The sequence below is a fragment of the Pantherophis guttatus genome, chromosome 6 (genome assembly GCF_059756535.1).
Source record: "Pantherophis guttatus breed Tessera chromosome 6, ASM5975653v1, whole genome shotgun sequence".
Taxonomy (NCBI): Eukaryota; Metazoa; Chordata; class Lepidosauria; order Squamata; family Colubridae; genus Pantherophis; species Pantherophis guttatus.
In genome coordinates this window covers 43,164,589-43,186,511 of record NC_142068.1, presented here as the reverse complement: position 1 = coordinate 43,186,511, position 21,923 = coordinate 43,164,589, and the positions used below count along the sequence as shown (strand labels likewise).

The 21,923-nt window shown below is 36.1% G+C and overlaps 2 protein-coding genes and 1 long non-coding RNA gene across 6 annotated transcripts in view; 2 read left to right on the top strand and 1 right to left on the bottom strand.

The window, feature by feature from the left end:
- AMMECR1L (AMMECR1 like) overlaps window positions 1-11,876 on the top strand; it is a 27,213-nt gene extending 15,337 nt beyond the window's left edge. For 2 of the 4 annotated variants that reach the window (XM_034439778.3, XM_087872751.1), the window contains exons 4-9: window positions 649-759; window positions 998-1,112; window positions 2,748-2,838; window positions 3,614-3,710; window positions 7,039-7,185; window positions 8,230-11,876. In XM_034439778.3, the coding sequence (XP_034295669.1) occupies window positions 649-759; window positions 998-1,112; window positions 2,748-2,838; window positions 3,614-3,710; window positions 7,039-7,185; window positions 8,230-8,341 (673 nt within the window). In that variant the 3' untranslated portion in view covers window positions 8,342-11,876. The remainder of the gene's footprint in view (window positions 1-648; window positions 760-997; window positions 1,113-2,747; window positions 2,839-3,613; window positions 3,711-7,038; window positions 7,186-8,229) is intronic. The other 2 variants (XM_034439781.3, XM_087872752.1) reach the window with 1 other exon arrangement.
- LOC148113098 (uncharacterized) overlaps window positions 1-21,923 on the bottom strand; it is a 24,919-nt gene extending 2,996 nt beyond the window's left edge. The window contains exons 1-2 of the long non-coding RNA XR_015728617.1: window positions 21,732-21,923; window positions 1,292-1,383 (exon numbers count right to left, since the gene is read on the bottom strand). This is a non-coding gene — a long non-coding RNA (uncharacterized LOC148113098). The remainder of the gene's footprint in view (window positions 1-1,291; window positions 1,384-21,731) is intronic.
- POLR2D (RNA polymerase II subunit D) lies at window positions 14,856-20,808 on the top strand. Its single transcript, XM_034439782.2, has 4 exons — window positions 14,856-15,012; window positions 17,240-17,420; window positions 19,547-19,642; window positions 20,266-20,808. Exons 1-4 carry the CDS (start codon window positions 14,940-14,942, stop codon window positions 20,342-20,344), a joined length of 429 nt encoding a protein of 142 aa, XP_034295673.1. The 5' UTR covers window positions 14,856-14,939; the 3' UTR covers window positions 20,345-20,808.

The window sequence follows — 21,923 nt, the reverse complement described above, 5'->3', positions numbered from 1 at the left end:
ACAATGAAATGAACATTGAAGATAAGATGGCTTCCATGAGGAAGAACATCATACTCCCAACACTTCTGGAACCTGTTGTCTTGAGGAAAGAGCCATCATAAAATTTTGCTTTCAGACTGGAACATCAGTCAAGTACTAAACCATTACCAGAGCTATTAAATGTCCCTAACAGAGCAGCAGGAAACCTGTGGCCTTTCAGATGTTGCTAAATAAAAACGATCAACAGTATGGCTGGTAAAGAAACAGTAAAGTTGGTAGCTGACATTTAGCAAAATTTGTTTGGGTCTCAGATTCCCTGCCCTTCATTTGAACACGTCAGAAGAATCAATAGTTGTCTACCTAACCTGATTTAGGTCATCCAAACATATTACCAAGTCCTGCCCCAAAAAAGAAGCAATTTTCTCTCTTGCACAGAAAGGAAGCAGGTAAAAACAATATAACCTGTCATTTTAAGTACTTCTAAGGTTTTGGAAGATATAAGAAGGAAAGCAGATTGTAATTTTCAGCATTACTTCAGTGAAACGGAGGCATTGAAAGCTGAAAAAGGCATACATTGGTTTTTCATTACAAATGCAGTCATATTTTTTGTATTTTAATTCATTTTTCTTAGCAAGAATTATTTGAAGCTTTTGTGTTATGCATTTTTAGCCCACTCTTTGTGACATGGAAGACAGGCCGAGACAAACGACTTCGGGGCTGCATTGGAACTTTCTCTGCCATGAATCTTCACTCAGGACTCAGGGAATACACATTAACCAGGTAAAATCAACTGATCTCTCAGAAAACCATGCCTAATTTGTTGTGTGTGTGTGTGTGTGTGTGTGTGTGTGTGTGTGTGTGTGTGTGTGTGGCACTTCTTTTAGCATGTATAAATCGGAAATTTTATCTTAAATCTTAAATTTGACTAAATAATTCTTAGAATGTAGTAAAGCTTCCAAGTTATACTATGATGAGTTGTTTTATATATGTTTCTGAGGATGTTCTCTTTCCACTTTAGTGCACTTAAGGACAGCAGATTTCCACCCCTGACTCGTGAGGAGCTGCCTAAACTTTTCTGCTCTGTCTCCCTCCTCACTAATTTTGAGGATGCCACTGACTACTTGGACTGGGAGGTAAAACTGTGAATCCGAATTTTCTATCGCCCTTTTGTGCTATTTGGATTCAGATCAATATTTTGTACTATGTATATAGTAAGGGTAAGTTATAATGATAGAATTTCAAGAATGAAATTTAAAAAGGCGATGATTTAAAACTGAATAAATTACTTCAGTCCCTCCCAAATGATTATTACCTTGATACATAGCCAGGACTTCATAGCTTCAGAGAGAATGGTGCCAACTTGAGAATGGTGCCAACACAAACATGGATTCCTCATAAGGACACCTAATTAAAATCAAAATCAAAATCAGAAGAATAGATGAAGCTAAGAGTAATTTACATGTGAGCTGATAGGCCTCCATAGAAATAAAGGATGCCAACTTCCTAGGAAAAGGTGCAGGAAGAACTGAGATTGGAGAAACAAAATGGTTCAGTATAGAAAAGTGAATGAGATAGAGATGAATATTTTCCCCATATTTGTTTAGCAAATATGCTATAAGAATTGAAGAATTGGATGAGATAGCAGCTGAAATAAATATTAGAAGTCAAACCATGAGCCAATTGTGATATGGAAAATATATCATCATCTCTGAAAGTAAAGAAGAGAGAACAGCTCATTATGAAAATGAAAAAAGCAAAGTTAATGTTAACGGGTGATACACAGCTTTCTTTTCTTAAGCTAAGGAATAAAGATGGACATTTCACTGGAAAAATAAAAAGGACAGTTCTAATGAGGAAGACAAATTTAGAAATATGCATATCTTTAATGATCTTGACAATGACAACTGAAATTGCAATTAAAGCATTGCACACTGTAGAAAGAAAAGAAATGGGTACATTTAAATTAGGAATTTGGAAATAGTTATTAAGAGTAACAAAGGAAGAAGGATCAATTGGTCACCTTTTATTCTTGGATAATAAGTACCAAGCAAAAAATCACCCTGAGAAGCTATCTGTGGCCAATAGGGACTAATACAAGAATTGAAGGCAAGGCAAGACTTTTTTCGGATTGATGTTTGAATAAGATCCATGGCAAGGGTGAATCGGGTGAAATGTAAAATTTGTTACTACCAGTTCTGGTGGGGGTGAGGGTGGGCGTTAATGTGACTGGGTGGCCAACTTTTTTTTTTTTAACTTTTCAAAGCATTTTTTCTAATGCTTTGAAAAGCCTCTGCCAATCAGGCAATTCAGCTGGGATCGTCAGAGGTATTTTAAAAATATACCTCTCTGCCGATCAGGCAACTCAGCTGGGAGTTGCCAGAGACTTTTCAAAGCATTTTTTTTACCACCTCTTCGGCCAAGAGGTTTGCAAAAAAAAAAATGCTTTGAAAAGCCTCTGATGATCTCAGCTGAGCCGCGCGATCATCAGAGGCTTTTTTTTTTACTTTTAAAAGCATTTTTTCTTCAGAAGAGGTTGTAGAAAAAATGCTTTTAAAAGTAAAAAAAAAAACAGCCTCTGATGATCATGCAGCTCAGCTGGGCATGGGGGGGCGGGGCGCACAGGGATTTTTGCTACCGGTTCTCCGAACCACCCGCTGCCATCGCTACCAGATCGGGCGATCCGGTCCGAACCAGGAGCATTTAACCCCTGGGGTGAATCCATTTTCCCAGAAAATATATCCCAGCTGACTTAATATTTCTATTTTTAGGTTGGAATCCATGGGATCAGAATTGAGTTCATCAATGAGAAAGGTGTTAAACGCACAGCTACATATTTACCTGAAGTTGCTAAGGAACAAGGTGAGTTAGGAATAAAATGTAATTCTATATTAAGTAAAAATTGTATAAATAAAAGAATGTAAATCATGAGATGGTGTACACAGCTACTGAATAAAACCATTTCATCTTGGCTGAAGTATTCAGAGGCTTTGACCTTAAAAGGTTCAAAATAGTAATATGTTCAGTGGGTGGTGATTTTTTAAAGATATTTTATTTTTATTTGTTAGATTGATATGCTAATTTTTGTTAAGGAACAAGGTGGCAGTCTTATTTTAAATGCTGCATTATTCATAAGTGTTTGGACTTTTAAATATTTCAAATAGTGAAAACAGATTATGGTTTGAGTCAATGATTTATTTTGATGTTTTGCCCTGAAATATAATACAATTCCTCAAATTATTTATTCCAGCATGCAGAAAATAACATTTTCTCTTCCTGCATGAAAATACCAAAGTATAATTTAAACCCTACAGGGAAATTTAGTAGATTTTAAATTTTAAATTAAAGCTATAGTATACTTCATTTTTAAGCATGATTAGATTTGTTTACTATATAGATAAAATAGTATGAATCCCTCTAATATTAGAAGTGATAATTTTGGTTGTTTATTATTGAAATAAGTATGCATGAAGTTTTAATCATGTAGTATTCAATATTTACAGTTCCTATTCTGTTTATCAGTAGCTATTTATCAGCAGCTAATCAATAACCTGAGTAACTTGAGCTTTCTTTAAGGGTTATCTCTTTTTTAAATTAAGCTTGTATTTATAAGTCTGCTGCTGTCATTTTCAAACAGATTGGGATCAGATTCAAACAATAGACTCCCTGCTCAGGAAAGGTGGTTTTAAGGCTCCAATTACCAATGACTTTAGGAAAACTATTAAACTCACCAGGTAAACTTTCTTGTTATTTTTGTGTTAGTATTTTCACTGCTTCTGTTTCTAATTGGAAGAGCATATTTCTGAAAATTGTTTTTTTTTCCATGCAAGGTTTTAAATTTTAAATTAGATGTTCCTGATCCTATAGTTACTACCACCACTATCACCCCATTCGCCAAATTGCCAACTATTTGAAATTATTAGAATTTATTTTACATTTTTATGGATTTTTTAAAATCTAGAAAGGAATTTTAGGGAAAAAATGAATAAAATTTTATTTTCTTGAGAAAATAAAATCTGTGTTATCTTTTAATGTTTATTTTACTGTTTTAACAGTATTAAACTGTTATTTTATTTATTTATTTATTCAGTTTCTGAAGCCGCCCGTCTCAGCCAAGTGACTCTGGGCAGTTTACAATCTCTGGGGTTGGCACCATTCTAATCTCTGAGGGGAGAATATTCCAAAAAGTAGTGGCTACAGCAGGGAAGGCCCATCTTCTATTTCCCACCAGTCGATACTCTGTAGTGGGATCTTGCTTAATTTTTCTACCGATTCGAAAACAAGATTTTTTTTCAATAATTAACAGTTAAAAAATTAAAAAAGACTATAAAATGGAAACATTAGGGAATATTTAGGCTTTGATATTTCTAGAAATAAAGTATCATAATGTTAGGTAGACTAACCACTTTATTTTAATAGCATGAAAATTAATTGCTTAATTTCATGAATTGTAAATGTCCTCTTCCATTGTTGCTGTTTTGTAACAGGTGTTTAAATCAGCTCTTGTATGAAAAGAGTAGGCAGAAGTGGGGGGCAGTGTTTATTTATCTATTTGTTAAATTTATTTGCTGTAGAGCTATTCTGGGCAGCTTACAACAATAAAATGCAAAAAAAATGATAAAGAATGTAAACATAACAAGAGCAAATAAAAATAATAAAAATAAACAAAGGAAGTACAATAATATAAAATTAAAAAGACAGGCAAAGGGGGTGCAGGAAATGCAGGGGAGAGGTAGGGTCAGCTAATTAGTCCAGTAGCCACCTCTAGTGACATACTACCCAGCTGGGCTCCGAGGCCAACCTGCAAAGCTAGGTCTTCAGGCCCTTGTGGAAGAATAGGAGGGTGGGGCAAACCTCACCTCAGAGGGCAGGAAGTTCCAGAGAGCTGGCGCTACAGCAGAAAATGCTCTTCTCCTAGATCCTGTCAGTTGGAGTTCCTTGACCAACAGAATCCTCAGCAGGCCAGCTTTAAAGGTCATAACCAACACCTTAAATTGCATTCAGAAGCAAAGCAGCAGCCAGTGTAGGTCACAGAGCAGTGGCATAACATGGGTCATTCTACAGGCCCCACAGTTTGTTCATGTTGCTACACTCTGTACCAGTGGAAGCTTCCAAATGGATTTCAAGGGTAGCCTCATTTAAAATACATTGTAATAATTCAGACAAGAGATTATTAGGGCTTGAATGACTGAGCACAGGGAGTCCTGATCCAGGAAAGATTGCAGCTGGTGCACAAACCAAAGCTGTGTAAAGGCTGTCCTAGTCATAACCACCAACTGAACTTCAAGCACGAGTTGCGAGTTCAGGAGAACTTCTAAATTGTGAACTGAGTCTGAATGGAGTAAGACAACCCCATTCAGACCCGAATCTTGAAACTCCATTCACCCAAAGCCATTCAGTCATGCCAGGGTTCAGTTGTAGCTTGTTGTCCCCCATCCAGGCCCTAGCCCTCCAGACACCATGAGAGGATACCAACAGCATCACTTGGGTCACAAGATGTGGACCATCAATATCAGCAAATTGATGATATCTCAACCCATGGTGACATGATTTCACCCAGAGAATTTATGTGGATGTTAAACAGGAGTGGAGAGAGTACTGAGCCTTGTGATACAGTGTAAGAGAGCGGCCGGGGGCTGGATTTCTCACTCTCTATCAACACCGATTGGGAGTGGCCTTGGGGAAAGGAGCTAAACTATCACAGAACTATGCCACCCAGTCCTAAGCTCTGTAGCTGGACCAAAGGATACCATCATCAATGGTCTTGAAGGCTGCTAAGAGGTCAAGAAGAATCAGGATGGTTGCACTACCACCATCCCACCCTCACTAGAGATCATCCATAATTATGAACAATGCAGTGTCTGTCCCATAGCTGGGCCTGAAACCAGATTTAAAAGAATCTAGAAAATCTGTTACATCTAAGATCGTCTGAAGCTGCCAAGCAACTTTCCCTAAAAAGGGGTAAATATGTTATCAATGTAGAATCATTATGTTCCCGCTAACGGTCCAAGTCCAACTCCTTTTGATTCTTCTGTCACTTTAGTATTGAACTTCAGATGACTAGATTAATGTCAGGCATAAAGAATCAGGACATTACTTAAGTTGCAGTTCAGAAGATTTTTTAGTCAAACCTATACAAAAGAATCCAATCAACTAAAGTTCAATACCAAATTGGCATCAGATAAGCATCATCAGAAGTTATGAGGGATTAGGCCATTTGTGGGAATATAATAACTCTAAATTTATGATGCACTTAACTATCTCCCCCAACTCTGTGGAATGTTTTAGAGCCATCTTTGCTTCTTGAGGTAGACAACGGCCTTAATATTAGTAATCATTGATAATCCATAAACGTATCAAGTTCCTTTTTCAGATTCTCTAAACTAGTATCCATCTTCACATGTATTGCATCTGTTGGTACTTAATTTTAACAGTCTAGCATTGTACATAATATGTCCTTTTTACTGCTCATGCCTAATTTCACTTGATTAGCTAATGTTCTGTTTTTCTATTCATAATTTCTGTACATGTGTGCTGGTACTTCTTTACTTTTTTTCCAACATAACATTAACAATTCCTTCCCCACATGTTTACATTTTTAATCCAGTAGTGAGTGGAATACCAGATAGCAATAACACCTGCCATACTAATGAAAAGAACATTGAGTACTATTGGTCACTACTGCCATTACTGGATTTAGTTGAACTAAAGGAAGCACAAAGAAAAAGACGGTGAAACAATACTAAAACTATTCAATTATAGTTGGTTCCTTCTATGATTTTCCCCTTATCAAGCATGCATCAATATTAAATTGGAAATTATATGGACTGAAAACTATTTCGATGTTCAGAGGAGTGGGAGGAGATAACCTCTTCTCAGCTTGGGCCATTTCACTACAGAAAGCACATGGATCCTTCAACTCTTCCATGTCTGCCATACGCATGCAGTTTGCTGCCTGGGGTTATAGCAGATGACTTCTCCAACAACTATGGCCAGTCCTGAGGTCCAACCTCCAGTGAAATACCAACATCCTCCCTCATTTCACCACTGCACTCTCCACAGATGTACTGGTCAACAGAGACTGCACCCCTGGGACCCAGTTGGCCTAGACACCAGAGGGGATGTTAGCTGCCCACACTGTTTACCCAGTCCCACAATCCCTTCATCAAAGCAGCAACCATCTCCAACCTTCCTAACTAATTCAATCAGGTAATTTCTCCCCACTCCCTCTCATAACAATCTTCTTTTCCCAGATGCTAATGGGAAAATCCAAAGCATTCCCAGGCAGGCTGCAGACTCACTGAACCAAGCACATACGGTAACTAATCATACATCAGAGGCAAAATAAAAAGAAAGCCTATTTTGGGACTCCCCAATTATTCCAAGTCATGAGGGACAGAAAAGCTACACTGTTCCCCATTTCTCCTATCAGAATTATTTCTGAGTCCTTGGTTGAGCAGCTAAGGCCAGAGTTGAAAAGCTAATTGAAGCAAGGTGGGTTGGTTGCTGAATTCATTGGTAACCAGTCACAGTATGTTTGTCATTGACTTGATTATTGTTTTTATTCAGTTGGTTTTATGATCAGCCATCTATCACTAATGCCCCTTATCCTGAAAGGCACCTGTAGGGTTTTCACATAGATCTCTATTTACACCTTTAAAAAGCATTATAATCTTAAAGCTAAAGGGTAACTCCATTACTTTGTAAGAAGGGATCCACTCTCAGGGATCCGTCTGGAAGATTCAACTGTAGAATTGCCTGCTTCTGCTGTAAGAAAATGGTACACTGAATTTATATACACATCACATTTTCATAACCCTTGCACTTTCTGGTTTGTCATTCCAAAACCTGTAAGGAAATATCTCCTCACACCAGAAGCAACTTCAAAGCCTTTTTCAATTCTGCTTCCAGAGTGAGTAGAAGGCCACTTATAGAAAAAGGGTAATAATTAATATACCACTTTTTATTGGAATATTGATCTTTTCATGTTATTTGAGTACCTAGCAATATAAAAAGCCTTTCCTACAAAATTAATATTGTCTCAGTTTATTGGACTACAGCTTCCATAACTCTGAAGTTCATGTCTGGCTGATAGCAGATTGAAGAAGCCTAAATTAAGAGAACTGTATTGATAGAAAATTTAATAGGTTATTGCATCAACATATAGCAATAGGATTTCAGTTTCATCTATGGCAAATTTGATCTCTTTTATTTATAAATGCATTTTTAAAAATCCATCATTTTTTCTTTCAGATACCGCAGTGAGAAGGTGACAATCAGTTATGCAGAATACATGGCTTCACGACAGCATTGTTTTCAAAATGGCACTCTTCATGCCCCACCCCTCTACAATCATTACTCCTGACACAAAGCTGCATGACCAGTCCCGACCCCCAGCTACCAGCTACGACATCATTGGAGCAGATGCCTCCTCTTCCTGGTCCAGTTACTTCTATTACTGCACCATTTTATGATGCTAGCTTCCGTTGCCAAGTCTGCCTTCCAGTTGATTATGGGTGGTGGGGGCTACCAAGTGAGTGCAACTGAATTTCAGAGGCCCAAGCTTACTTCATTTTTCAGAATGAGGGTTCATTTGGACTGAGTACCTGGGACCATTGCCGTTGGATAGAGAGAAACTTGAGGAATGGCAGTACCACTTCAGATTGCTCTGTCTCTGTGTTAAATTGCACTGTGTTCATTTGAATTGTTAATTACAATGCCCCCTGATCAAGTAGGAGATTTCTTCTGGCAGTCTGGCAACGGAGTCCAACAAAAGATTTTTAGGTTATTTGTATTTTCTTTTTTTTTTTAATCTCTAATATTTATCTGCCATAAGCTAAGTAGTCCTAACACGTCCCAAGCAAACATGTTAGGACTTGTTATAAGGATGGTATGTCTGGAAGTTCTCCTTGCAGAGGATGGCAATTAATCAAAGATTTAAAAGGTAAAATAAAATTTACTGCAGATAAAATGCATTGCCTATTCATATCCGGAAGGTTTTAATTTATACACCTAGCTACTTTTATTTTTGACAGAAAAAGAAAGTAACTTACTAGATAAGATACTGCATGCAAGAAGGCAAACCACTATGGGTTGTGTATGGAAGTAGCATAGGTTTCCTTGTATCCCAAAAGTATAATCTTTGGGGGGGTTGGGTGTCTTACTTAAAGTTCAGGTAGTAGGATTTGCAAATGAATTGCAGCAGATCTTTTCCCACAAAGCTATCCTTATTGTAATAAAAAGAGTGTGGATTTTTGTTATTGAAAATATTCCATGAGACCTATGTTTTTCATAGGCAGTGGGGTTTTTTGCTAGTGTAACACTAATAGGTAATAAAACACATTACGGTAAATGTTAGCTGAAGTGGGTTATCAGATCTGCATGTGTTCTTGCTGCACTGATGCTTCAGTTCTAAATAATATACAGTAATTGGAAGTAAAACTAATTAACTTAAATTAATTGCTTCCAGTTAATTGTACTTAGAATTGAAACCTAAACAATGTTATTTACCCACCAAAAAATTTAACTGGGATCCAGGTTTTAATATCCTGTAGATTTTCAACTTTTCTATTGTTAATTGAATATGCGGGATACTGAATAGTAAACAGAAATTTTTTCAAAATATTCACTATCTCAATTTGTGTGAGTCATTGTTATCATAAGAACAATAATATCCCCAAAGTTAATTCATAAAATGGTAGCATTAATCTTCTAAATGAAATGAAATGCAGGGTTTCTGAAAAAAGTGATAATCATCTAGAAAACCAGAAACAATCAGATAATGACCTCAGCATAAGGGCAATATGATATCATATTGCCCTATATGGAACAACAGTTGCTTTTGTAAAAAAAACCCAAAAAAGTATCTAGAAATTCCATTTGAATACAGGATAAAAAAAATCTCCATCTCTTTGAACAAATTAACCTTATCATGGCGAGACAGAAGAGTAAATGCAATCTCAAAGCAAAGCTTCTAAGGCCAAGTAAATGCCCCATTCTTAGAAAGAAGTATAAGTAAATATGAATTGCTTATATATTGAGGTAAACATTATTTGTCAACACTTAAATTGTTGTTTTGAAAATGGCAAATGTATAGTATCTTCTTTGCAACAGGCCTACTTCAGAGAATCCAGGATTCGTTCAAACTGCATTATTTTTCTAGCACTCTTCATGTATTTCAGGAAGAAAAATCATATAGTTTATTTAATACTTGTAGAAGGAAGGGGTAAATGAGGAATACACACTAGCCATGCACAATATTGTTATAGCGTTTAGTTTTGCATTGGGATTATTAATTTGGATTACTACTTTTCCCCTTTTTATTATGCTGAGAAGTAAATATACATGAAGGGATTTTTCCACAGTTTCCTATTACTGAGAATAAATTAGTCTTCTAAAAAATTAAAGTGAATTGTTACTACTCTTACTGCTGCCCTCAACAGAAAAGAAACTGTAGAACGGGAAGGGAAAATTAAACTCCGGTCATGCCATCCATCTCTGCTCTCAGACAGTATTGAACTATAGGGCTACATAAATTACTATTAGTGTTCTATGTTAGAATTTCAATTGTAAAGATTTTTTTTAAAAGCAAAAAGGAAAAAAAATGGTGCTAAACTTTCACCCCTGAGCACATTTGGTAAGACTGGTCATGCAAGCATATAGTGCCGTATCAATATTGCTTTTTTTAAAAAAAGAAAATGTTTGCCCTGTTACATGTAATCAGCAGTGTATAGCATTAATTATTTGATTTTGTTTTAATGAGTGTAGGGGAGTTTAGGAGTCAGATGGGGGCCTTAATATTTTAAAAAACAGAATTTTAAGAGTGACAACTTATTTGATCTAATTTTATCATTATAATGAAATAAGTCAAAATAGTTTTGGAGTGAGAGCTGGTCCCATTCCATGCCCCCGTTTCCAACTAATCCCCTAATCCATAGTAATGGAAATGCCTCTGTTAAAGTTGGATTGTGATTTTCTTTTAGTAGGTAAAACAGCAACAGGTAATGGAGCACACAGAACAGTAAGAGAAATGATATACGGTAATTACATTGATCAAAAACAGAGTTCAGTCACAGTATGGTATGTCAATGCTACAGAATGAATTGATCATGGATCTATATATATTATATACATAGTAGTGATGTACTGTGATGAGTCCAACACAGAAGAGATATGGAAACCAACAAAAAAGCCAGAAGAGCGCTGTCTTTTCAAGAGTCCTAAATGTTGTATTTTCCATCTGATTAAAGAGTGATGTAACTCTGTACAGCGAACTTAGCAATAGTATTCTGGTATGATTGGGAAATGGCTCATCCTTAGCTACAAGCAAGTGCCTTTTGGTCTAGAAGATTTTATTTTAAGTGGTTGAGAATCTCCTTTGTTGCAGCCTAGGAACTCTTAAGGGATTTTATTTTTAGTTCCCATTCCTTCCAAGTAACAGCAGAGGATATCATTAATCATCAGAGGTTCACAATTTTTAATATTTTTCAAGAGGTTTTCTTTTCATAATAAATAGCAATCTCAATAGAGGCATTTCAATTCAAAAGATGTTACAGTCAACATGTTACATCTACCTGTTCTGAATATTATTTTTAATTGCATATTTTAACCTTCCACATTTCAAGTTTTGCACATAACCCTTTTCCCTACTCATTTTAACATTGCAGTCTTCTCTGACTGAGTGCTGTTTTGTACCTTTTCCCCAATTCTAAAATGAATAATGCTTTGGTTAATTTAAGTTGTTCCTTTTAAAGAACCTCTTTAAACCTTCAGTGAAGAGATGTCAGACCAATTCTTTGTTATTACACTTGGTTGCCTCCTAGCTATATAACTTCTGAGTGTAAATCATTGAACTTTACCCTCTAATGAAGTATTGTAGAAAATAAATTGTAGTGGATACATTTTTATCTTGTCCCTTTTTTATTGGAGTCTGTCCGTTTTGACTTTTCACACAGAAATCTAATAATTCAAACTCTCTTTCTAAAAAAAAATAAATTGAACTCTAAGATGGTGGCAAAACCAGCATGAAATGGGTGGGAATCATTAACAGTACTGTGCTTTACAAGATAGTCTCAGAAAGAATGAAATTCGACATTTTGTTTAAAAAATAAAATAAAGCCTTCACGTTTGTTTGGCTGTGATATTTTGTCTTGTGATCCATACAGAAAGACCTTGTATGGTTTTTTCCCTTTTATAAACAAGAACTGAGATTATTATTCCAGAAATACCAGTATCAATGCAAATTATTTTTAAAATCAGTCACTTAAGACAGTAAAGTTTGTCTTGCCCTTTTTAGTTTATCTAATAAAGCATTTTATATCAAATTAGAACATGGAATGTTAGCAGCATCTCCCTTGGGAAAACTCAAAATTGTAAAAAGATGATTAGAGCAAACATAGACATCCTTGGCATCAGTGAATTACACTGGACAGGCAGCGGTCAATTTAAATCAGATGAGTTTATGGTTTATTTTTCTGGAAACAGTATCAGATGAAAAGGAGCTGCATTCTGCATAAGCAAACAAGTTACTAAATGTGTTGAAAATCACAGAGCATACAGTGATTGCATAATATCTATCCAAATTCAAAGCAAGCCACTCGACATTACCATACTACAAATCTATGCTCCAGCTATAGACTTAAATGTTGATAAAATTGAACTTTTTTACAGTGAGCTTCAATGTGCTCTCATGCAAATACCAGAAAAGGATATTTTGCGTATTATGGCAATTTCAATGCAAAAGTAGGCCAAGGAGAAATTGCAATAATAGTAGGCAAGTTTGGGATAGGTGAACTGATTGAAGCTGTCAATTGCCTAGTCCAATTTTGCCAGGAAAATCATCTCGGAGTAATGAATGTGTGGTTTATTCAGCAGAAGCGATGTTTATACACATGGACAGCACCAAATGGACAACATTGAAATCGGATAGACTTCATTTTATGCCAACGATGCTGAAAAGGTTCAATTGCATCTATTAAGATGCTTCCTGCCACTGATTGTAGCTCAGACCATCAGCTATTATTGGCTAAGCTGTAGCTCAAACTATGCAAAGTGAAAAAGGTACTATCCCCATCCCCCCACAATTCAATGTGGACAAAATGTCACCTATGTATATCACAGAATTTAAGAATAGATTTGAATCACTGAATCTAGAAGGGAAAGATCCAAATGAACAGTGGCAAGAGATCCAAAGTAGCATCATGAAAACTGCTGGAAAATGTGTCATGCCAAAAACCAAAGAGAACAACAAGATATGATATCTGATGGTACTATCAAAATAGCTAATTAGTGTAGGGTGGCCAAAGCCAAAGATAATAAAGATGAGGTTAAAAGGCTAAATGCAATTTTCCAAGTGAAGCCCGGAAAGACAAAAACAAGCAGTGGGAGAAGCAGTGTCAACATCTGGAAGAAGAGAACAGGAAGGGGCATAATAAGGTCATATTTGCTTTAGTGAAAATGATTCGATTCAGCTTTTTAGCATGGCAAGGAATTGTTGAAGACTGCAATAGGAATGTACTAAATGACAAGCAGAAGATCAAGAACAGGTGGAAAGAATATATAGAAGAACTCTACAGCAGTTTTGATTTACCATCAAGATGACAATAATGACAGCCCAATTAATAAAGAACCAAACTTCTTGAAAGAAGTAGAATGGGCTATGGAGAAATTGCTGAATTGGATAGTTCCAGGTATTGATGGAATGAATACCTGTGGAATTCATGGCCCTATGTCAAGAAATATGGTCTACATGTCAATGGCCTTACAACTAGAAAAGATCTGTTTTTATCCCATTAGTAAAGAAAGGTGGTGCCAGAGACTGCTCCAACTATTGCACAATTGCATTGATTTCTCATGAAAGCAAGATTAAATTGGTTTGGGATCAGTCAGGAAGTTAGACAGGGATACATTTTATCACTATTTTTTTTCAATCTGTATGCTGAAGTGATCATGCCGAAATTAGACCTGGAAGTACTTGATTTGGGCCTGAAGATTGGAGGAATAACCATAATTAATTTGAGTATGCAAATGATACAATACTATTGCCTGAAAATGATGACCTGAAAAAATGATGCGGAAAATAAGAATCACAGAATTTGAAGGGACCTTGGAAGACTTTTAGTCCAACCCCCTACTCAGGCAGAAAACCCTATGCCTTCTACCCTCTCCTTTCAATTGGAGATTATCAGGAATTATATTGTATGAGGCTTTTGCAAAGAAAGCAAATCCTGTGCATTGAATTGAGCACTCTAGTAGATTCCAGAAAATTAAACTTGCATGCAATAAAGATTATTTACAACCTGGAGTGGGGGGGGGGAGGGAGGATGCAAGAAAAGTAATTTTCCAAAACAAGTTTCAGTCACCTTAACCTACAGGAAAAGAAAAGGTGTTTTGAAAGGTTTATTGTGAATAATTTTCATGGCGAACTACATAATGTTGGGGACTATCAAACCTGCAAAATACTCAGAAACATGTATTATATCCATTCACTTCGGAATAAATCATACTGATAGCAACGAGATCAATTTGAATAAACATTTACAAGGATTTGGTAATTAGGCAACGAATAACCCTAAGGTAGCCTAGTAATATTTTCTGACTTTTTTTCTTGTCATCCTCTCCATGTTTTAGACTAGTCTCCCTTTCTAATAGAATAAGATAAATAAATTTTAAAAAAAGATGTAAACCTCACTGAACTAAAGCTTTCAAACCCTGAATTCCCTTATGAGGAGGATGTATGGATTCTATGGAACACATCAGCTAATTTATTTCGGACAAGCGCGCGCTTTACAATACGAGCGAATTGCTCTCAGCATTACGCCCGGTTTTTCCCTCCGTCCCTCTGAGGCCAACGTCATGGAAGAAGCGGTTTGTTCTGCCTCCTCCTGGGGGCGTCGGTGCTAGTCGCCCGTGTTTTTGCTCGTTGTTCGTATTTCCGGCCTGCGTTCGGGGGGCCAGATGAAACGATGGCGGTAGGAGGTACTGACATTCGGGCCGTAGATGTGGAAGAGGATGCATCGCAGCTTGTTTTTCCCAAGGGTGAGCGGCAAAGTCTTGGGGAGACTAAAGCAGCCGGAGAAACTAAGGAAGGTTGCCTAAGGGAGATTCCCGTGTAGGGACTTAGAAGAACTAGAACGAGATTGTATTACTAGACAATCTTGAGGATCATTTAATAGTCTTTTCCCGTCTGGTGCTCTTCAGAATTGTAAGGGTTGTGCGGCTGCGAATTTAAAAGCTGACCTGGCGGGGAGGGGGGTGGGTGGCATAAGATGGGGATACCTTGCAATTTAGTGTTATCCATATCAGATGTATAAAAAGACCCTGCCATGCCTTTCAAAGCCCGCTCTTGTTCTCATTCCATGCTAGTTATGTGGGCTAGAGCACAAGGGATAGCAAATTTAAAGCTAAGATCTCTGGCTTTTCCTGGGTGGGGGACTGCTTGAAATCCTTTTCTATATTTATCGTCATTTATTTTATTTTATTTTTTTATTTTTTATTTTTATTTGATTTATATGACGCCCTTCTCCGGAGACTCAGGGCGGCTTACAATGCGTTAAGCAATAGCCTTCATACTTTTGTATATTTATACAAAGTCAGTTTATTGCCCCCACAAACTGGGTCCTCATTTAACCTACCTTAGAAAGGATGGAAGGCTGAGTCAACCTTGAGCCTGGTAAGATTTGAACCTGCAGAAATTGCAGGCAGCTGTGTTAATTACAGGGTGCATTAAACCACTGTACTACCAAGGCTCCTATAATTCCATAATTCCATAGATGATTATAATCATCTATTAGTCCTACTACTACATACATGCAGAGGATAATTGACTGGCAACATTTTTTGTGAAGAACTACATAACTTATACAGGCAGTACTTGACTATTTATTTTTTTTTAATTTGATTTATATGCCGCCCTCCTCCGGAGACTCAGGGCGACTTACAATGCGTTAAGCAATAGCCTTCATACTTTTGTATATTTATACAGTCAGTTTATTGCCCCCACAAACTGGGTCCTCATTTTACCTACCTTAGAAAGGATGGAAGGCTGAGTCAACCTTGAGCCTGGTGAGATTCGAACTTACAGTAATTGCAGACAGCTGGTGTTAATCACAATGCTATCAGTCTGCTGAGCCACCAGGCCCTAACTGACTTACAACAGTTCATTTAGTGACCATTCAAAGTTACTTACATCACTAAAAATGACTTATGACCATTTTTCACACTTACCTTTGTAGCATCTCCATTATCATATGATCAAAATTCAGATGCTTGGCAACTGGTTCATACTTACAACCGTTGCTGTTTACCAAGTTCATGTGATCACCCTTTGCAACCTTTTGACAAGCAAAATCAGTGGGGAATCCAGATTCTCTTAACAACCGTGTTACCAATTTATCAGCTGCAGTGATTCACTTAACAACAGTGAATCACTGTTAACAACAAGAAAGATTGTAAAATGGGGCAAAATTCACTTAACAAATGTCTCATTTAACAACAGAAATGTTGGGCTCAGTTGTGATCGTAAGTTGAGGACTACCTATATTTTGGGAATAATTGGAGATTTTTAATTATTTTTTGTCTGTAAAACTAAGGTATTACTCTTTTGGCAGCTATTTCACTTGTTATCAGTTCTACCAATAGTGGAGATATATGCTTATCTAATTGAATTGAAACTTGTGAATATCAAGGTAACGTTTACAAGTTCTATTGTTTAAAGTGACTGGGGATCACAACCTTTCTGAATCTGCAGTAATATAAACATTTATATGTGAATGCCATTGCTAATATAAGATGAAGCTTTGAAATTGATAGTTGGATATATGAAAGTTTTAGGGAAGATGATGTATCATAAATTTTACAGTGTGCTTTGTACATTTATATCTAGAAGATTATTGTAAGATTTATTGTAAGAAGTGATATATGCTTTGCTGCAGAATGGGGATGATAAAAGCTAACTTGCTTATCATTTCAAGAAGAAATCACATTTTCAGTTCTTTCACATATGTAAAAGTTTCTATCAGGTGATACAAAGATGTACACGAAACAATAACTAGAATCTTTCAAACTTACATTTTCTACATACGGATTGATGGTTTGCTTTATTTCTGTTTGATGTGGAGATGCATTTAGGTAAAGTAGTTTTCACTCACAGCTTGAAACACTATCATGCTGTTGCTTTGCATACAGTCAAGAATTAATACCAATATTAATGTATCTTTCTTTCTTTTTTTTAATCTATGCCCCTGGCACCTATATTACCATGCAGAATTTGAAACTGCTGAAACTCTTCTAAATTCAGAAGTGCACATGCTTCTGGAACATCGGAAACAGCAGAATGAGAGTGTAGAAGATGAGCAAGAACTTTCTGAACTGTTTATGAAAACTTTGAATTATACAGGTCGCTTCAGCCGCTTCAAAAACCGGGAGACAATTGCTAGTGTCCGCAGGTGAGTTAGGTTTTTTTTTTTAAAAAAAAAATTAATTAAGGTAATAAGAGAGCTAATATGGTCCTTTTAAACTGAAAAAGGATAGAATTTAGCACAAAATTATTTTTTACTATTTGATAAATAGTCCTTGCCTAATGATGGTCGCTTAGCAATTTTTTGAAATTACAATGCCTCAGAACGGGTGCTTTGTAGCCTGTAATGCACTTCCAACTGTCATACACACAATCAAGGGAAGATGATCGCAATCTGGGTGCCTGGCAACTTATGACCAGTTACCAAATGCCTTGCAGTTACATGATCACCACTTGCAGTCGTCCCTACTGATCTCAATATCAGTGGAGGAACTGTCTTCCGTGGGACCACAATGCACAGAGCATAAAGAGCCCTCCTAGCTGGTGGCAGACTGAGGTTGTTAAAGTGAGGTAAGCCCACCAAGATCCAGGGTGCTGGTGGCAAGAGGCAAAGATGCCCTGCACAGCATGGCCAACAGCCCCTGTGATGTGGAACTTGAGGCCGTTTGGTGGAGGAGAAGGGAGGCCACAATGAAGGTCAGCTAGAGTGGCATCAACGGGTAGAGAGTGGTAGGAGAATACAGCAGCAGCAGCATACAGCAGTCTTCTTTTTCAGTGAATAAGAACTCTATTCGTAATCATCCCAAAGTTAAATAAAAAGTGATAAATGACAATCTAGATTTGGAGAGCAATATAACTTTGTCTTAGGTATTGAGGAAACAAGTTGAAGCAATGTATTTACCACCTTGAGTTGTACAAAATAAAGATGGGTTAGAAATATAATAAATACAAATAATATAAATAAAATATATAGATACTATCATAAATAGAAATGGACAGAATAATTGAACAAGTTTGGAACTTTACTGTCTTCCACTTACTTGAGGGCAATATAGTCTTCAAGTAAGTGCAAGACAGTAAAGTTCCAAACTTGTTCAATATAGTCCTCAAGTTATGGATAGTTATGGATCAGAACAGACACAAAGTAAAAAAAAAATCAGTTAAAATGATGTAACTGTAATTGATGTGTTATATATCAAGCCAATGTTAATATAGAAGTGTTATTTTTTGATGCAAAGATTTTTATATAAAGTATACCCACACACATAAATATATTCTGGGTGCTTGTGGATGTGTTCTTGAATTGCACTGTAGGAGGGAACGAGTCAGCATACAGGGAAGAAGTCCAGAAAGTATCCACATGGTGTTCAAAAACAACTTATATCTAAATATTAGCAAGACAAAGGAGATGGTGCTGGATTTCCGGAAGCACAGAGAGGAACTTGCCCCACTGTATATCAAAGGGGGCCATGTGGAGAGGGTTTCCTCTTTTAAATTCTTGGGAGTGCTCATTAGTCAAGATCTCACCTGGAAAAATAACACATCCCTGGTGGTTAGTAAGGCTCAACAGAGACTTCATTTCCTTAGAGTCCTACAGAAAAATCAAGTGTTACAACGGCTGATGACTTCTTTCTATCAGTCCATGATAAAGTGTCCTCACATACTGTATAACAGTATGGTACACTGGTTTAACAGTTGCGGGCAGGAAGGCACTATAGATAGGCACTATCATTTCGGCACAAGAAACCATTAGTTGCTCTCTAACACCATTGGATGACATCACCAGGTCTCGCTATTTCAGCAGAGTAAGGAAGATACTTAGGGATGATTCACACCCTGGCCAGTGTCTCTTTTCACTTTTACCATCGGGGAGGACATCGAAGCATAGCCAGCCAGCCAAACATTTAAAAACAGCTTCTACCATGCGCTGTCAGACTCCTAAACACAATCACAATCACTCCACATACATATAGAAACGTATGGCTAGTTTTTTCCCCCAAATTACTTGTATAAGGATTATTCTCTATACTATTCATGTTGTCTTGTATTTTCTGTTATGGATTGCACCAGTAGAAGCTAAACCAATTTCGCTGTATACATGATGTACAATGACAATAAAGGCTATTCTAATTCTATTTTAGATTATATCATACTCTCACATGCATGAATGATAGTAACATTGCACTGAAAGTATGAGGTACTGTAAAAAAAACTTTTTTTATCGCAGTACAAATCTACATCTTTTCAGTTTTAAATTGTTTTTTTTTCTTTCAGCTTATTGCTCCAGAAGAAACTCCATAAATTTGAACTAGCATGTTTAGCTAATCTAGGTCCTGAAACAGCTGAAGAGGCCAAAGCTTTAATTCCCAGGTGAGTTGCCCTAATTAAAAAGGTAAGCTTGTGATGATACAAGTGAATTTGAATCCTCAAACACCAGAAAAAGAGTTATAATCTCCTCATCTAGTTAAGAAACAGAATTTAGACTTAACTATCTATTCTTCAGTCAAATACTATAATATTATGAAATTAAAAATATGGATCTAATTGGAAAAATAGCCTTTAAAATTTCTAAATTGAATTTCTTAGCTATATTTATGTTCTGTTTTAATTAAAATTATTTATAAGTTTGATTCTATCAAACAAAAAACAGGTAGAGGAAACCTGAATACACCCTTGTTTAAATATATTCCTTATTACTGTTTGAAGTTTTCAACTAATCTGTTTTTATAATTTTATCATATTTTAATAATTAAAATATGTGTTATAAGACAATACCAAGGTGGAGGGGAGAAATTTGATATTTTTGACTAGTGACATGTCTGGTCTAAATTGAATTAGTCTAGCTTTAAATAATATTGAGAGGAAAAACTCCTTATATTTTATTGCTAGTTTCTTTCCATTCTCGAGATTGGTGTCTTGCAGTTCTTTTTGAGAGTTGATATATCAGAACTTTTTTTATAAACAGAAATACACTGCTTATTCTTATCTTTCAGCTTAGAGGGTCGGTTTGAAGATGAAGAGTTGCAGCAAATTCTTGATGACATACAGACCAAACGAAGCTTTCAATATTAAAATGAATTGCCAGATTCTTCTGAACTGGGTGGGGTGGGGTGGGGAATTGATCTCATTCTTGTTTCTTTGTACTCTTTTTGAGGTCAACACATATTAATATAGTATTTTGTATTTTGACCAAGTTATGTTTTCCAATTTTATGAAGTTTTTAAATATGAAGAATTTAAACAGTTGAGTGGCATGAATCGCAGAACTGTGGAAGGTTTTACCTGATTGGAAGTGAATATTAAACATAATTTGATTTTAGGAGTGCAAATAAGTTTTTGGATCCAGTAATACCAATTTGAATATGATGTGTGTAAAGTAGGATAAATATTACTATATTTAATTCATATTGCTGTTTGATAATCGTAGCAGTACAGTAGAATCAAGATAAACCTATGGGGTTTTATTGTGCTTGTTCTTCAGACTCAGTTTTCTCCTTCAAAAATAATTGAAAATTAAAGTAAAATATTTTTAACTAAGATCTTGTGACTGTTCTTTTTCATTTTTTTTAAAGATGGGAAGCAGAAAGGGGATTACTTATTATTAAACTACATCTAATGTTTTTGCTATTGAAATACAGGTAGTCCTCAATTCATGACCACAATTAACCCCAAAATTTATGTTGCTAAGTGAGATATTTGTTAAGTGAATTTTGCCCTACTTTAGAATGTTTCTTGCCACAGTTGTTAAGTGAATCATTGCAGTTAGTAACACGGTTGTTAAGTGAATCTGGTTTCCCCACTGACTTTGCTTCTGAGAAAGTCGCAAAAAATGATCATATGATCTGGGAACTGCAACCATCATAAATATGAACCATTGCCAAGCATCTGAATTTTGATCACATGACTATGGGGATGCCACAACTGTTGTAAGTGTTATGGTTAACAGTTATAAGTCACTTTTTTCCAGTGCCGTTGTAACTCTAAGTGTGCACTAAATGAACTGTTGTAAGTGGAGGACTACCTGTATTATATTAAATATTTACAATATATGCATTTTGAATTCACATGCATTTGAAATAAAATGATTCTAGTTTTTTTTTAAACTGAAGATTGGAAAGCAATAGTGCATATTATTAAAGGACCAAGTTTAGTGCATTATCTATTCATATTGCTTCTTAGTTCATAGAAATTACTTGCTTGAAACAGAAATGCAGTTATTATAGATGTTATCTTACACATTACCAAAAATACTACTTCCCAAGGCAGGCTGTAAACGAACTGTTTCAATGACTTTCTTCAAGTGTCACAAATAACACTTAGAGTAAGAGCAGATACTATTTTAACACGCAACCTCCTTGCAGCAATGAATATAATTTTAATAATGATGTCCCTACTCAATGTTAAATAATTCTTTGTATATTTTTTAATAACATTAAACAGAATGGGTGATTCTTACTTACGAGGCAGTAATATAACGTGATTAATTTTTCCGCGAATACTTTTATCCTCTTCCATGTAAGCATCTCGTTTTATGTTTGACAACTTACTACTTTTGTTTGCCAGTGATTAATTGACATTCAACCATAAGTATATTCTTACCCAGCTGAAATTGTGACTTTTTGAAACTATAAGCCTATATTGTTTCCCTTTCC